This window comes from Thermobia domestica, chromosome 12 (assembly GCF_964235325.1).
Source record: "Thermobia domestica chromosome 12, izTheDome1.hap1.1, whole genome shotgun sequence".
NCBI classification, from domain to species: domain Eukaryota; kingdom Metazoa; phylum Arthropoda; class Insecta; order Zygentoma; family Lepismatidae; genus Thermobia; species Thermobia domestica.
In genome coordinates this window covers 170554373-170571520 of record NC_137465.1, presented here as the reverse complement: position 1 = coordinate 170571520, position 17148 = coordinate 170554373, and the positions used below count along the sequence as shown (strand labels likewise).

Here is a 17148-nt window from a genome sequence, read left to right as displayed (position 1 = left end):
ATAACATCATAGTCGTATGTGACAGCCGTCTATTTGTGTCATTTTCGGGAAATGTACTGGAAATTTTTCTAGGAGGACACTAGAAATATCCAAGTCAACTACATAATCAAGATTACACTCGATACTAAATCTGTAAACAATATCATGATTAATGCATCTCACCCTATCATACTCTAGCAGTAATTTCCGAAGGGTGCCAATTTAAGTACAGTTTTCCATATCTTTTACAGAATAAAAATTTCCCCCCAAATTGTTTCTGTGCTAACTTGTACAAAGAATAGTAATAAATTAGTTTAATAAAGCATATTATGAGCTTACAGTATGGTCGATTTATCATGCAACTTGTTATTTTGGAATGTTTTGTATTTTACAGAAAGATGACACGTCACTCTTGGCCCAGTTTTTCTACGCAGATGAAGCCCTGAATATCGTAGCTGCAGAATTAGATAGCTTTGATGGCAGAAAGGATCCCGAACGATGTACAGCATTGGTCAATCATCTTCGTCAGTGCCAGGATAAGGTGATTACATTATAACAACTTTGTGTCATATTATGTTTCTCTATGAAGTCAACTTTTAATACGTCACTGTTACATGTTTCTTCTAAAATATGCGTAGAATTCTTCTCCAACTATTTTCATATTCCTGTTTCATAAAATCTTTTTGTAAAACCTTACCTTACTACTCCATATTTCTGTGACGTCACAGTCCTTTCTTTTACAAATTAGATGTTTAGGTTAACGCCTCACGCTGATGTCATTTAGATTATTATTATTATTTTTTAAAGAATGCCTGCTTTCGTCTTTATAATTGAATTTTCCACTTGTTTTTATCTCCTTCATTCCAATGATATCGTGCTTATCTAAATAAAGTGCCCATTTAGTTTGTTATTCAGAATAAATTATCGTACTATTGAAAGGAAAATTAGAAAACCGAACGTAGAAGACGGAGAATGGAATATCTATTCTGTATCAACATGTCAAGTAATGAGTAGAAACACACACACACACAATTGAATACCTTTGAGAGAGAAAAAAATATACATATATTATGGCTGTCAGTGCTACAAGGCGTGATCAAAAATACGGTGAATGTAGTTGCACAGTGTCATCTATCGAGATGTTCTATCCATTTGAACTAGTAAACTCGGTGCGGTAGCCTAAATCCTTGGTACAGGTAGTGTCGAGTTTGAACGGGTTGTTACATGGTAGTTGGCTTCCAGAGGCAGAAGTCGCGCGCCAACATTAAGTTTCATTCTAAGCTGCAAAAAAGTGCCAAAGAAGCTTACGAAATGTCAACATTAGTGTTTGGCGATGGACTGGTGACATTGAAGACTGCTTAGAAGTGGTATGAGCGATTCAAAAGCGGCAAGGAGTCGGTTGAAAACGAGCAACGATCAAGACATCCTTCGACGTCAAAAACAGATGAAAACGTGCAAAAAGTGGCACAAATGATTTGCTCAAACAGGCGAATAACAATTCGAAAACTTTCCAAAGAACTACACATCTCGTATGGGGTCCGTGAAAATCATTTTAACTGCTGATTAGGTAGACAGATGGCTTCCTTCATGAAACGCGCCGTGACATACTTTGCTTTCGATCCGCGAGTTTTGGGCCGAAAAAAAGTGTTCGTCTGTCCACATCCGTCTTACTCACCAGATTTAGTATCATAAGGAAAATGTTTTGACACCATTCGTGACTGCGAGAGGGCGACGACAGAACATCTGAATGCCCTTCCAGAAATGATTCCAGTCATAGATTCAACGTTGGGATAAGTGTATTGCTAGCCAAGAACAGTACTTTGAAGCCGTGTCGGACGCCAAGTTGAGGGCCCTTGGCGCGGGTCCTTAAAGGCCCCCACCCATATATATATATATATATATATATATATATATATATATATATATATATATATATATAATATAAACTTAACGTTTACGGACTAGAGAGGGCGTTTGCTAATTACGAAGTTTTATTAAATCACGGAGGCGTACCGATATGAGTAAAGGGGGCCCGAGAAAACTTCTTTCGGAAAGACGAGGATCGACTTCCGCGAACTTTTTAGTAGAAAGACTCAAGAAAGCATTTTCGATCGCGAAAATTCAACCAAGGCCTACAGGTCTTTCGCCTCGTGATTCCTGCGGGACCCCTCGGGCTCTTGGCGATCACCAAGTAGCCAACGTAGCCAGTGCAGCATTGCTTTGAAGGAGATTAAATTAAGATCATGTAAGTTTAATACACTGTTTTTATTAAAATGATTCACTGTACTTTTTTGATCACACCTCGTAGATACCCACTCGACCCTCCATATGAAAGACAAACGTAGGAAAGGGTTGAGATGTGTTCTAGGAGATGTTTCAACATTTTATTACAATTTTATTTCATATAAACTGAATTATTATGGAGTGGGACTTTACGATCGCTGTCCTATTTGTAAAACAAAAAAAAAAAAAAATGTGCCTGTGAGTAACGCTGATACTCAGAGTTCTGAACATATGAGTTACAAGTTGCATAAACATGTACGCGAAAATATTTAGGTATGATTAATCCTTATCATAAACTCAGAATGCCTCTGTCTGTCAGTCAGGCTGATAGTTGTCGCGAGCTGCGTTACCTTCTGTGTGACGCCAAGCAGCGGCGCAAATCTGTCTTCAACATTGGGGGGAACGGGTAAGATTTTTTTTTTTTTTTTTTTTTTTTTGCCATGTCCAAAATATTTTTGAAGATGAAAAACAATATTGAAGAGGAGCAGAGTTGTCTTTAACGTTGGGAAGCGGGCAGATTTGAGGCTTATTCTGGGGGACATCAATCTCATCTCACATTTCTTTGTGACAGAGTTGGCGTGGGTCAATGAAAACTTGACCCACGACACACTGACCCACCACCCACCGTTACCCACTCTGACCCACCACCCACGGTGACCCACTCTGACCCACCACCCACCATGAACCACTCTCATCCACTTTGACCCACTCTGATTCACCATAATCCATCGTCATCAACTCTGAACACGATCCACGGCCTCTTCTAAACTGACTAAAGAGTTTACACTTGTAATAAAACAAGACTGTGAAATTGTCACTAATCGGAGTTTGAATTTCTAGTCAATCGCTCAAGCACCACTCTGTTACAATAACAGTGGATCTGACCTTTACGATATAAAATGGTAAAGTGTTTGTTAGTGAGGCAATTGAAACAGTTCGAGGTGGGGGTAAATTAGTGTGTGCCTAAAATATACTTGTACTAAGAGAGTATTCTTTCAAGTGTTAATTTCTGAACGCATTCCACAAGAAACTTCTATTCGCAGGAAAATACCCCTGTACAATATGGAAAAGGTTATGGTTTCTCAGTTCACAGTATTTTTCTCACAAAAGACTTGAAAAATCAGTTGTTCATAGGATATAAAGGTGTTCGGTTACCCTCTGTGAGAGTATCTCCATAAAGTATGCTCATAATTGTAATCACTAAAACACCATGTTAAATTTAAGTTACAAACATGCATAATTGGAATTATTGTGAATATTTATTCAAAGTAGTTTACCTAAAGCAAAGAAGAGACTTACTAAAAATTAGGTACAAAGTTGAATAACACAAATAAGCCATTAGTAATACAAGTATACATTTTCCGTAACACGTAATTTTCCACCTTAAAACAAATCTGAAATCGGATTTATTTCCTGTTGGTAACTTTTTGGCGGTAAATCATCCGCAGTGGAATGATGTCCATCCTTCAGCCAAGAAATAACTAGCTCGTCTACTTTGAGCTTGTCTAGCGGTGGGCCATTAACATTGATGATCAACAGGTTAGACAATGTTTGAGCACTTAGTGTATTTTTAATATTAGTCATCTGTAAATTCATAAGGAGAAATTCCCGTTCGCACTCTGTCGTGGAAATTGATAATATTTCTACCCGATTTCTGCAAATTCTCATCGACAATCTACTTGTTAGACTTAAGTCTGATAACGATTTTTCTTGGTTAGGTTTGAAATACTCAGCAAGAAGTATCATCTCTCTATCACCATACAACATCTTTTCCATATCGACCATGTCAGTTGGTAATGTCGACCCATGTAGGAAAGAAATTTCATCTACCACGCCTTTGATAGGGAATCTTGTGAATAAATTATCAATTAAAGCCTGATAAACTGATGATTTCTTATTTGTTTATAAATTTAATTTTTGGAATTACACATGAAGGTTTGATACCATTACCAAGTTCCCTCCCCCGTCTAGAAAGCGAAAGGGAACGAGGTTCCTGGAAAGTGTTCAGAGTTGAATGGGAATTTCCCTCCTTCTTCAACTTCAATTACCACACTGCTGTTTGCCATGTGCCAAATTACGATGAATTTCAATTAAATTATCATAGTATAATTATTTCTTTGTTGAATTATCAATACTTTTCAGTGGAAAAAAGGATGAAATTTAAAAGTTCCAAATCAAAGTAAGTAGACCAACGTAAAGGGAGAAAAAGTGTAAAATTTTCCATACAATTATACGTACAATCCAAACTTCAAATTTCCGTGTAATTAAGCTTGCAGTACAAATTTTTCTCACAACTTTATGGGTTGATTGCCCTGTGCTGTAAGCGCTCCAAATAATAAACATAAGCTTCAGCAATTATTATAGCAGAAAGCAATGGATATATGAAGCCAAGCACTGTATTTTTTGTTTCTATTTTTTTTCTTAAATAACATCGATCGTTTTCGATCATTTTTACAAACCAACTCACTACCAATTTTCCATATATAGAAAGTGCCCCCCTCCCCCACACACACATAAAGGAGAATTTTAAAAAATGCTAGGACACACACTGTTTATTTTCAATAAAGAGTTAATACACTGAATTTCAGCTCCGTAAGTTTAACGGCTTGCGAGATACTCATTTTTTTTCGCAAAAATTCGGATCCTCACTACCTCTTTAGGATATTATGCATTATAATAAAAGCAATATAACATCCCAGTTTGGATTAAGGCCTAACTATATACCAAAAGAAATTTCATTTGACTGCAATTTGACCGTGATGATCAGGCACATATAGTTACATTCAATTTTTTATATAATAATTTATATATTACAGTGATTCGAAAATGTATTTTTTCCAGTAGTTAGCTCTAAAAACTCACAGGTCTCGAAAACCAAGTAGTAGTGTAAGTCCTATTGCTATTATTACTATTAAAAATATCAATATCCAAAAGTGCCTGAAGTTCTTTTTTCACTTGGTTAGATATACTCACCCCAGGTAAGTAGACAAACAAGTGGAAAAGAAAGGGAAATGAAGGTCTTGAAAGTAAAACGGAGACAAATTGACCAGTCCTCAGAAGATACTGTCTACAATGCAGTGAGCAGAGAGGATCGGTAGATCATACTGATTCGGTGGGTCGCAGTGGGTCACGGTGGGTCATGATGGGTGGTGGGTCAGTGGGTCACTGAGTGGTGGGTCGCAGTGGGTCACGGTGGGTGGTGGGTCACAGTTGACCCACTGACCCACTCCATCTCTGGTGACAATCGGACAAAATTCATCAAATTTCTCCCCCAAAACACGTTGGGAACGTTGGGAAGTGGGCAGATTTGAGGCTTATTCTGGGGGACATCAATCTCATCTCACATTTCTTTGTGACAATCTGACAAAAATCATCAAATTTCTCCACCAAAACACATTTCAAATCGGATTATTGGGTGACAGTCCCCCTCTGTTCCAAAATTGGAGGGGACGTGTCCCCCTCATCCCCGCGGGATTTGCGCCAGTGACGCCAAGATATGTCGCTAGCCTGCAAGCAATTTCTGAACAAGCCGAAGATTTGTGAGAAAGACGTAGGAGAGAATGAGTATTGTACAGAACCTAAGGAATACAATTAATTATTGGGAACCAGATTGCAATATGTCGGCATTAATACGTTCGGAATATCAATGAGATAGGTGCACTTGAGCAGACATCTATTTTCAGTTGGAGAGAGAGTTAGGCAAATTATAGTAGAAATAGCAGAGAGAATAGTTGAAGTCGACAAAAATGTACAGGTATGTTTTTTTTTGTGTGTGTGTGTGTGTGTGTGTGTGTGTGTGTGTGTGTGTGTGTGTGTGTGTGTGTGTGTGTGTGTGTGTGTGTGTGTGTGTGTGTGTGTGTGTGTGTGTGTGTGTGTGTGTGTGTGTGTGTGTGTGTGTGTGTGTGTGTGTGTGTGTGTGTGTGTGTGTGTGTGTGTGTGTGTGTGTGTGTGTGTGTGTAGAACATGTTTTTTAAAAAGGAAATCAGAAAAAAGTTTATGACTTCCTGAATGTCGAAAGCTCTAGTAAGGTTCATGTCACGCCTGTTTTCTTCGAACCTGCTCTGGTACAGTTGGCCCGGTCTCCAGCTTTATAAGTTTAAATGAACTGAACTGGGAGGAATTGTATGTGACGGACATAGTTGTCAATAAAAATCCTCAGTAAATAATGGTAGATGTGAGGTTTACGTTTAACAAAAATATGTAGCCTATATTCTAATAATATATAAATGTATATAAGAATATTGTGAAAGTTGTGTTAAAATATGAGCTCCTTCGTGGCTAGGCGGTTAGCGTACGCACCTTCGGCGTGGGAGACCGGGTTCGATTGCTGACGGAACCTCATGTGGTTCGGATTCCACGTTAATCAGTAGGTCCAGTCTCATATAGTCTCGCTGCTGAAAGAGGCGTTAAACTCAATCAACTAAACTCGTGTTAAAATATATGGGGGGCATGGTGGCTCAGTGGTAGAGCGCTTACCTCTAGTGTGGGTCCTTGGTTTGGTCCCCGGCCAAGTAAGTTTGTGATGACATCATGCCCGTGGGTTTTTTCGGGGTATTCCCGTTTCCTCCCACTTTCTTACTGCAATTCCTCCATCATTCACTTGCTTTAATCATAGTCTCCCTTTGCCTAAAGGGCATAAACGTGGTACGTTAAACTAAAAGATTTCATTTAATTTTATTTTTTCCTGTTAAAATATACTATTTTTTTGGGGCGGGAAGGGAGAGAATATAAAATTAATATGTTGCTATATATGTTGTCTGCGAGATCTTTGTTTTGAAGCCATATTTCCCTAATCTTTCCCTTAAGGCACTGTTATCAGTAAAACTATCAAATTAGTGTCTTTAGTTTATTCGTTCTGAACTCAGTAATATTCTGTGTTTACACCTGACACAAACCTGTAAAATTGTTTACGTTTCCACATGTTTCAATGTGATTGTAAAACCGTCAAAACTGCTCCCTTCGGACGAAAGGCAAGGATAGGAATGGAATGGCTAAAGAAGTTTACTTCGAGAAGAGATGAAGAAAGAAAAAAATGTTTAGTGGAGTTGTCCCATATGGGACAGAGAGAGATGTGGATGCAGCCAAAAGTGACGAAAAGGTACTAGAAGACATCGAATTGAACATACTAAAAGTGAAAGTAGAGAAAATTCTTATGAACAATAAAGAAGTAGATGTTAGGAATAATAGTGCAGAAAATAGAAATATTGGAGGTAATCAGTCTCTGTCTTAATTAAGGACACTGTCGGGTAAACTTGTATTTTGAGGGGGGTGGTAGAAGTAAACTTAAAAGGGGATGAGATTATATTGTAAGAACTGCTTGAAAGCGGATAATCAAACGAAATAAAATTTCTATTTTACGTCCGACGGTTATGCCCTTTAAGCTGAAGGAGACAGATGATCAATGAACATAGACAATAATGAACTGTGATAATGTGGGAAGAAAGGAAGAACTCTGAGAAAACCCACTGGCACAATATTCTTCTTCACAAGGTCACATGGCGTGAGTCCGAATTAGGAACCCCTTACAATAAAGTTGAGTACTGTACTACTAAGCTGCCGTTTTCCTTATGAAAGCGGATAATACTTGCATTGAGAGTTAGGTTAGTCAGGAAAATAAAATAGGTAAATTACATGTTCTGCGACAAATGAAAACCTGTTAAAGGTGACGGAATAATAAATAAATAAAGGCTATACTTTATTTATGAAACTACATCTTAAAACGGTGATTCACAGTTTTGTAAATGCACTGTATATTAATTATATGAGCATAATGTCATATATAGATCTCTGTTTTTTTTTTTTTTTTAATATTTCTTGTAGCTAAAAATGTTTGCAATTGACAAATAACGGAAACAAACAGTTTGAAATTGATTGCATAAATACTAGTTATTTGTTGTTTCATAGCAAATACAGCAGTTGTCATTCAAAATCTTAAACCATCGTTTTAGGTGTAATAATTAATACTCATACGAATTTTATTTTTGTGACACTGGAGATAAAATTGTGTATATGTTAATTGAAAACAAATCCAGTGTTCACTATGTATTATCTGTTCTTGTTTACAGAAAAATTACCTCCGATGGATCATTCTAATTCCCAATTTAGAAAACAAACAGAGATTGATAATGAGTTTTGTCGTTTTCATACGCAAACCGGACTTTGTATAAATGCTTGTTTTTCTGTAGTAAGGATTACTGTTAATTTTAACACCTAACAGTTTATTTTAATGTAAATTGCGAAACTGGCGCGGATGTGATTAATCACGGAATATAAAGGGGAAAATGTAATATACGAATATAGGAAAGAGGGACAGAGAATACGGTTGCCTTGAAAATAAAGATTAAAGTTAATGAACCTGTATTATACTCGCTTTTAAATGTTTTATACTTTGTAATTAAATCGGTGAGTAAAAAACAGAATCCATTTCGTGAATTTCAATAACAAAATTATACTATGATATACTACAAATCAGGTTAATTTTTAATAGACTTCAAAAAAAAAAAAAAAAAAAAAAAAGAGATGGTTCTCAGTTTGAGCTGTATTGTGAATGTTTTGTATGTATGGCTGTACGAGATTGTCTCGAGAACTGTTAGCCATATTTCGATACGGTTTTCATAATCGAATAAACTATTTCCAGGGACGGTTTATACAGTTTTTTTTAAAAAAAAATAAACAATTATTAATTGAGTTTTTAAAAAATCTGGAAACTCCAACACGAGAAAAATATCCTAAAATATACTACAACCAGAAATTCAACAAAGTAACGCGGGTTGCATACAACCCAGAAATAAAGAATTCTTTTTCAGCCCGCTATGTCTGAATGATTTATAGTATAGGAAAATTAGTTCGAAGTCCGGAAAAATAGTATAACAAGCTGAAAATTGGTGGATGTGTTCTTTGGATACCCCTGATTAACATACTCAAAATCCCAAAAAATCCCACCTGGGCAACATGCCGCCATCTTGGAAAATGGCCGCCATTGAAAATTTTTTACTTAGGTTCCTTTTGAAGGCCATAACATCGGACACAAGAGAGATATTGATGTGCGGTTTGCGCGAAGTTATCGCAGACACTCCAGACTATTCACTGAAAACAACATTTAAACCTTTAATTGGAAATCTATGTAAACAAAGTATATAAAAATTACAATTGTGAAAATTTTTCGATACATATTTTCAATACAACCCGATTTTCGCTCTTTTCCGTCCGTTTTATCAAAAAAAAGTAATGAAGCAAATGTTGTAGAGCACACAAAAATACACAAGAATATGTCCTAGTTTTGTCCAAAAACTCAAGTCTGAATGGTTTAATAGAGGCGCAGTAAACGAGGCACCATGTGTAGTGCAGTATGTTTTTCTCCGGTTGTTATGTGCCTTTTTCATTTATATGAAAAGCAATCAAAATATTTGCACTTGAAAGTACAAAACTATATCTTCACAAATTATAAGTTCGTTAGTTTCTTACGTACGAGAAAACCAAGTATGTGAGTATATTTATTTTCCCAAATATGGAAAAAAAGTTTGATAAGTTAGGTTCTTTAATAGTGCATACCTGGCAACGCGTAAATTTGGCAACAGCGTTAACACATGGTAGCGTTGTTGTATCTACAACGGTTCGAAGTTTTTGTTTGTAACTCTGTCTTTATATGCAGTTTCGACAGCGTTTAAAAAAAAACTTGACTAGTGAACAGTGTTTGGTGAGATCAGTGGTTTTGGCTTGAAAATGAGTACCAAACTGTGCTAATATTCGTGTTGAATAGGGTTTACAATGGATATGATGGAGAGTGTTGTATGTGTGATATGCAAAGACCCGATATCCGAAAATGAGGCTGTAATCGTGACTAGACGGTTAGAAACTATTCGCTCCATAAGCTTAATTCGAGGAGATGACTTGCGTAAGAGTTTAGTGAACAAAGAAAAAGTGACAGTGCATAATAAATGTAGGAAAGACTACACAAGTCGAATTAAGAAAGTTACAGATAAGGGACAAGATTTTAGCATAAACCTACGTAAAAGTGTCGATGCGTTTGATTTCAAGGCACACTGCTTGCTGTGTGGAAAACCAACCCAGTTTGCCGAATCGAGAAAACATCCCGAACGTTTTCCCGCAGTTAGTTGTGTTACTACATTGCCATTTAAAGAAACTATCATTGCACAGGCAAAAAGAAGAAATGACGAATGGGGAAGCGAAGTTCTTCTACGGGTCTGCTCTGTGATTGACCTTGTTGCAGTTGAAGCTAAGTATCACCGAAATTGTTTTTCTATGTTTGCAGCGAAAAATCAAAATCGTCCATCTGTGGGTTATCACAGCAGGGGGCCTGAGTTGGAAAAGGATACAGCGTTTGCAAAACTGTGTGAATTCATGGAAAATGATGATGAGTGCCAATATCGTTTAGCCGATCTTCATCGGGTAATGAGTGAGTTGTCTCCTGGTGTAGAACTGTACAGTGAAAGGCGCCTTAAAGAAAGACTGCAGCAACATTTTGGCCCAAGAGTAATTTTCACACACATCAAAGGCAAATCGGGTATCGTAGTGTCATTTAGAAGTGTAGTGAGCCGTGTACTTACGGACGAATGGTTTAAAAGAGTGGAAATCAATCTTTCGAATGAAAAGAAGAGAATAGTGCAAATGGCAGCAGAGATTATCAAAGAAGATATTTGTTCTGTTGTATACACGACTGATACATATCCATCAGCTGAAGACATTCGAAAAGGGGGTGCTGACATGGTTCCAGAAAATTTAAAACTGTTTTTGGAAACAGTAACAAAGAAGAAACATTACTGCAAATCACAAACAACACTGACCATAGCCCATGCAATTAATTCAGCAGTACGGCCAAGATCATTCGTGTCACCAATTCAATTGGGTGAATCAGTCTATTTGCATAGAAGGTTTCGGTGTCGCTCAATTATCGACCTTTTCCATGCCATGGGATGGTGTTCATCTTACAGTGAAGCGATTAAGTATGAATCTTCAGTAACGGAACATGCCCCGACATTAATAGACGACAGAGCTTTCGTTCAGTATGTGTTCGATAACATAGATCACAACGTTAGCAGTGTTGACGGATATGGTAATTTTCATTTAATGGGTGGAATCGTCTGTGCAACGCCAGCTTCTTTCGTGAAAGTTGAAAATGAGGTTCTTTGTCCAGCGTCAGTGCCTTCTTCCAACAATATCGGGAGGGTTTGGTTACACAAAGATCAGGACGTATAACAAGCACTACAAAAGTGGACTCAAGCATTTTTCTATGGAGGATGTTAGCATACTTAACATTAAGCCACAGAATGCTGAATTCGCTAGAAATATCGACTTGTTATGGATGTCTGGACCAAGTTGTAAAGTGTCAAATTTTGTAGGATGGAGCGGATTCATGGAAACAATAATGCAATCCGAGGAGTGTGTGGAAATATCTGATGCACTACCACTTCCAATAGTGAACCTCGAACCCAGTAACATGTCGACTATATACTCACTCCTGTTTGGAGTTTGCATCGGAGCAGTGCAAGAAACAAAATCAGTCATCATGTATCGTAACATTTGACCAGCCACTTTACGTTAAAGCTATGGACATCGTTTTAGCAGCAAATGTTGACAGCCCGCTCTCAAAAGTGATTGTACGTCTTGGAGGATTCCATTTGTTAATGCCGTTCATGGGTGCCGTTGGAAAAATTATGGAAGGCAGTGGCTTACAAGAGCTTTGGCAACAACTATTTGCGAAAAACTCTGTAGTACATATGTTGACAGGACATTCTTACGCTAGAGCACTACAAGCTCACTTCTTAACTCAAAATGCTCTCTGCTTATTGCTTGTGACCAAAATCATTAACGATGAAGTGCTGTGTGAAGAAAGACTGAAAGAAGTTAAAGAAGATTATGAACTTTTATTCCAGGGGAAGAAGAAAGTAGATGATGTTCTACGCACCGATGCAGTGAGAAAGCTTATTTCATCGATTAAAACAGCTTTAGAAGTAGAAGCTCTGAAAAGCAGGACAGGCAAACTATGGGTCCAGTACTTTGAGCAGGTAGAAATCATGCGTAATTTTGTTAGAGCAGAACGCACAGGGAATTGGGCACTGCACTTATTCAGCGTACAAAAAAAATGCTTCCCTATTTGCATGCTGGTGGCCATATTAATTATGCGAAATCTGCTCACATGTATTTGCAGCAGATGACAAAGCTGAAATCATATTTGTCATCTTCCGACTATGAAGAATTCGTTAAGAAGGGATTTTTCACTGTACGACGGAAATCGAAATTCTGGAGCGGAGTTTGGTCAGACTTGATCATTGAGCAGGTTTTGATGGCTCCTGACGGTTTAACTCGTGGTCGTGATATATCCGACTCTGTTCTCGCACGCTGGATACATTATATGCCGGCATCAATGAAGGTACTGGATGCTTTGGAAGATTTCGCAGGTGTAGCTATCGCAATATCACAACAGCATGTATAACTTGGACAAGCCTGCCAAAAAAGGGACTTAAGGCACATAGAAATATTCGCAATGTGGTTACGAACGCATTCTCCTTTTGAGAAACCTCCCGATCTTCTAGTTTCTTTGCACAGTAGTGTTATAGCAGACGAAACATTGAACAGTGATTCAGCTTACGAGCAGGGAATTAAGACCTTAAAGAAGCTTGATGGGAAATCTTTTGCTGACATCAAGCTTCAACGGAAGGACAAGGTAGTCAGTCTTGCAGCAATGACGAATGCCATGGTTGTTCGGGGTGAATTAATTCCTGTGAATCCTAACCAGCTGATCCATCGAATGGCATGCGTTGTTCGAAGTGAAGAGGAACTGGAAGGTTGTATGAACTACGAACTGGCATCGATGCCATCAGCACTCTTCGACGCAACTATGCTTAGGAAAGGCACAAAGTCAACTTTAAGAGGTATTATGGAGAAAATATGCCCCCCAACTGAAACTTTTCCTGAAACTTCAAGCTTTGTTCTAGACGGAGGAGATTTACTGCATCGAGTTCACTGGCCAAGACCAGGGACTTTCAGTGATGTATGTCAGAGCTATGTTTCATTCACCAAAGCAAATTATAAAGGACAGGTTACGATAGTTTTTGATGGTTATACGGAATGTACAACAAAAGCCACAGAGCGCATGCGACGAAGATCACAACTTTCATCTTCAGAAGTGCTGGTAGAGCTGCAAACTGAAGCAAGTACTTCACAGCATCAATTTTTAGGAAATGAGGCGAACAAGGCAACCTTCATAACGCTTCTAGGATCGCAATTAAAAGAAAATGGAATTACTGTGATCAACGCTTCGGGTGGTGCTGACTGTCTCATAGTAGTTACTGCTATCGAACTCGGAAAAAGTGAGGAAAACCCTGTCTTTGTGGGCACAGACACCGACTTGCTCGTACTTCTTACGGCACTTGCACCAACAAATAATAACATTCGGTTGCTTATACCGGGCTCGAAGTCGCACCCCCCAAAATTGTTCGAATCTACGAAATTGCAGCTGGCCCTGGGTGACATGTATAATCATATGCTTTCCTTCACGCAATATCTGGCTGTGACACCACATCGGCACCTTTCAAAAGAGGAAAAATACTCGCCTTTAAGGCACTGGAAGCATCTCCAAACCTTCGCAAGAAAGTGGACATTTTTAATAAGGAGAATGCAGCAGTTGATGAGATCGTGACGGCTGGTGAAGAATTTCTTGTTGCTATGTACGGTGGAAAAATTTCCGATAGGCTTAACAAAACTCGATATAAGTGCTACGTCAGGACTGTTCCTAAACAGAAAATAGGTGCAACATTCGATTTAGCAACCCTTCCTCCAACATCAGCAGCAGCGAAGCAACATTTCTTAACAGTGTATCATCAGATTCAGGAATGGCGTGGTGTGTCCCTTCCTCCAGTCGAATGGGACTGGAAGAAAAACAGTAATGGTGAGTTAATACCTGTCCCTAGCACTCAACCTCCAGCTCCAGATATGCTGATGAACCTTGTAAGCTGCAATTGCCACGTAGGGTGTTTGAAAAATATTGTGGTTGTCGGAAAGATGGATTTCGATGCTCACCATTTTGTAGCAACTGTGCAATTGAAGGATGTACAAATCAAGAGGATACTGCAGATTCAATGATCTATGAAGAAGAACATGAAGACCTGACCGATAACGAAATGCCGAACCTGATATCAACCGCAAGCAAGCGACGTGGATGCTCGAAATCCGTAGGTTCCTTCAAAAGAAAATGCTCGAAGTAAAATATTTGGAAGTATTGCCCATCTGGAAGTTATTTTGTTACATTCTTGTGCAGCAACTAACTAAGGCTAAGCAAGTGACACTGCGTTTACTGCGCACTCTATTAAACCATTCAGACTTGAGTTTTTGGACAAAACTAGGACATATTCTTGTGTATTTTTGTGTGCTCTACAACATTTGCTTCATTACTTTTTTTGATAAAACGGACGGAAAAGAGCGAAAATCGGGTTGTATTGAAAATATGTATCGAAAAATTTTCACAATTGTAATTTTTATATACTTTGTTTACATAGATTTCCAATTAAAAGTTTAAATGTTGTTTTCAGTGAATAGTCTGGAGTGTCTGCGATAACCTCGCGCAAACCGCACATCAATATCTCTCTTGTGTCCGATGTTATGGCCTTCAAAAGGAACCTAAGTAAAAAAAATTTCAATGGCGGCCATTTTCCAAGATTGCGGCATGTTGCCCAGGTGGGATTTTTTGGGATTTTGAGTATGTTAATCAGGGGTATCCAAAGAACACATCCACCAATTTTCAGCTTGTTATACTATTTTTCCGCACTTTGACCAATTTGGGCCTAATTTTCCTATATTATTAACATTGGTGATGGATGTTCAGGTCATTGGGGATGTCATGCCTGTTTACATGCCAGTCTTGCTCATCTTTTGCCACAATGTTACGCTTTTTTTTTTTTTTTAGTCAGTAACCCACTGCGAGAATCAAACCTGTAGGGAGTCACGATGACCATTGGTAGAGGCTTACTTCTGGTTTCAGGGGGTCGGACGTTTGATCCCAGACCATGTAATTTCGTGACGGACGACATTGCGGAGAGGGAGGAGGAGGAGGGAGAGATGAAAATATAGGGATAGAGAAAGATACATTTACGTCCGAATTGCAGAAACAAATTTTCGGGCAACATCCATGTTCTGAGGAAAATTATTATTTTCGGAATCATAATAAGAATAATAGGTTCTCAGGAAAACCTGTGAGCATCACACCCGCATTGGTCGAATTAAAGTGGAGAACACTTGTTTTGAAACATTAGATGATTGCGCAGTCGAACCAAGAATCTTTCGGTTATGAAGCCGCGACCTTAACCCTTCTCTCACGGAGAAGACTACTTGATAAACCATGTTTTTCTTGCTTATCTTGATAATGCCGACACTTTCCAGACATGAAATTGGTAATATACTCTTATTGTGTCTATGGTTGCTGAATTTGTTACAAAAATTTGTGAATAACGGAGGTTATAGCAAGTTACTTCGACTTTTTTCTTTCTTACTTTTCAGACTATAAGTCTAATGCTTAAAATTCGGCAATTTTTATCGCATGCTTTGTATATTTAAAAAGTAAATAAATAGTGTTGTACTCTTAGGCCCTAAGTTAAATATGATTAAAGATCCAATATATTTCAGGCAAAAATTTTCTTGTACGCCTTTTATCTGGAGAACTACATATAGTGTAGCCAAACCCAAAGTATCAGTTAAATCAGTATGATTTCCTTATTACGTAGAAAATACGAAAACTCGATTTAGGAGCCATTTAAAAATGTTGTGGCCCCTGATTCAAAAACTAATTATTGCCCAAGGTCGCAATCTTGATACTTTTTTGCTGGATCATTTCTAAAATTCTTGGCCAAGACAGCAATCTTTTGATCCATTTTTTTTAATCATTTCTAAAATGCGCGTTTCTTAATTTAGGTAAATTTGCTGTCTGTTAAAAAAAAAGAAAAAGAAACACGCTGTTAGTAAAGGTTCTTTCAACAGGGTAATACTAAATGTCTTACTTGCAAAAAGACAAATCACGAAATAAATTCTTCTTTAACTGAAACGAATAACACCAAAGAAACCAACAGCAACAAAAATACTAACTCAGTTTAAGATAGGGATAGTTGAGGGTCGTAAGAGAGGGAACAAACCGAAAACTTAAGCATAGATACATCTTAGGAAGAAACTAGCCCATATGTAAATTAAAAGAGTGCATTAGAGTTAAGACAGAAGTTTGTTTTATTTATTGCGAACGATTTTTTTCTTAATTTTACTATTTGTATACGTAGATATTATTTTTTTTTACAATAGAAAAGGAAAACAGAAAAATCTATAATGGTGATTAAATCCAAGCTATTTTCCTTCTATAAAACATTAAAAATATTAATAAACTAAATGCTTGAAATTTCACTAAATTATAGCAAAACCGTATTTATACAATAAGTGTTAATTGGTGAAAATTTCAGCTAAATAACTATAAAACCAAAATAAAATAAAATTTAAATGAGCATTGTACAAAAAAAATCCGGTTTCTGTAAGACAGGATACAAAATAAAGGAAAAGAACTTATGAAAACACAGAATAATATTAAACACGTGTAGATAACATTGCCGTAGCGAGTTTATAGAATGAATATTTAAAAAAAAAACGGCCCTTATAAAAACCAAAAATGAAGGAACGTGATTAATTGGAAAGTTAACACGAAAATTTATAGGATTGGCTGAAGGCCTCAGTAAATAAGAAAAATAAATAAATAAAAATTAAAAAAGTACAACAATGACTATATATATGTCTGTTAAAAGAATTTAAACTTTTTTATGTCTGGGAGAAGGCAGAAGTTCTCCAGTAGCCAAGTTGGCGGAAATCATAGTGATTGGTACGGCAACTTGGACATTA

At 37.5% G+C, this 17148-nt stretch overlaps 1 protein-coding gene across 2 annotated transcripts in view; it reads left to right on the top strand.

Moving 5' to 3' along the window:
* The window catches only part of LOC145666828 (lateral signaling target protein 2 homolog), a 234879-nt gene that overhangs the window by 172506 nt on the left and 45225 nt on the right, over positions 1-17148 (top strand). For both annotated transcript variants that reach the window (XM_081734397.1, XM_081734396.1), the window contains exon 2: positions 374-520. In XM_081734397.1, coding sequence (XP_081590523.1) covers positions 374-520 — 147 coding nt within the window. The remainder of the gene's footprint in view (positions 1-373; positions 521-17148) is intronic.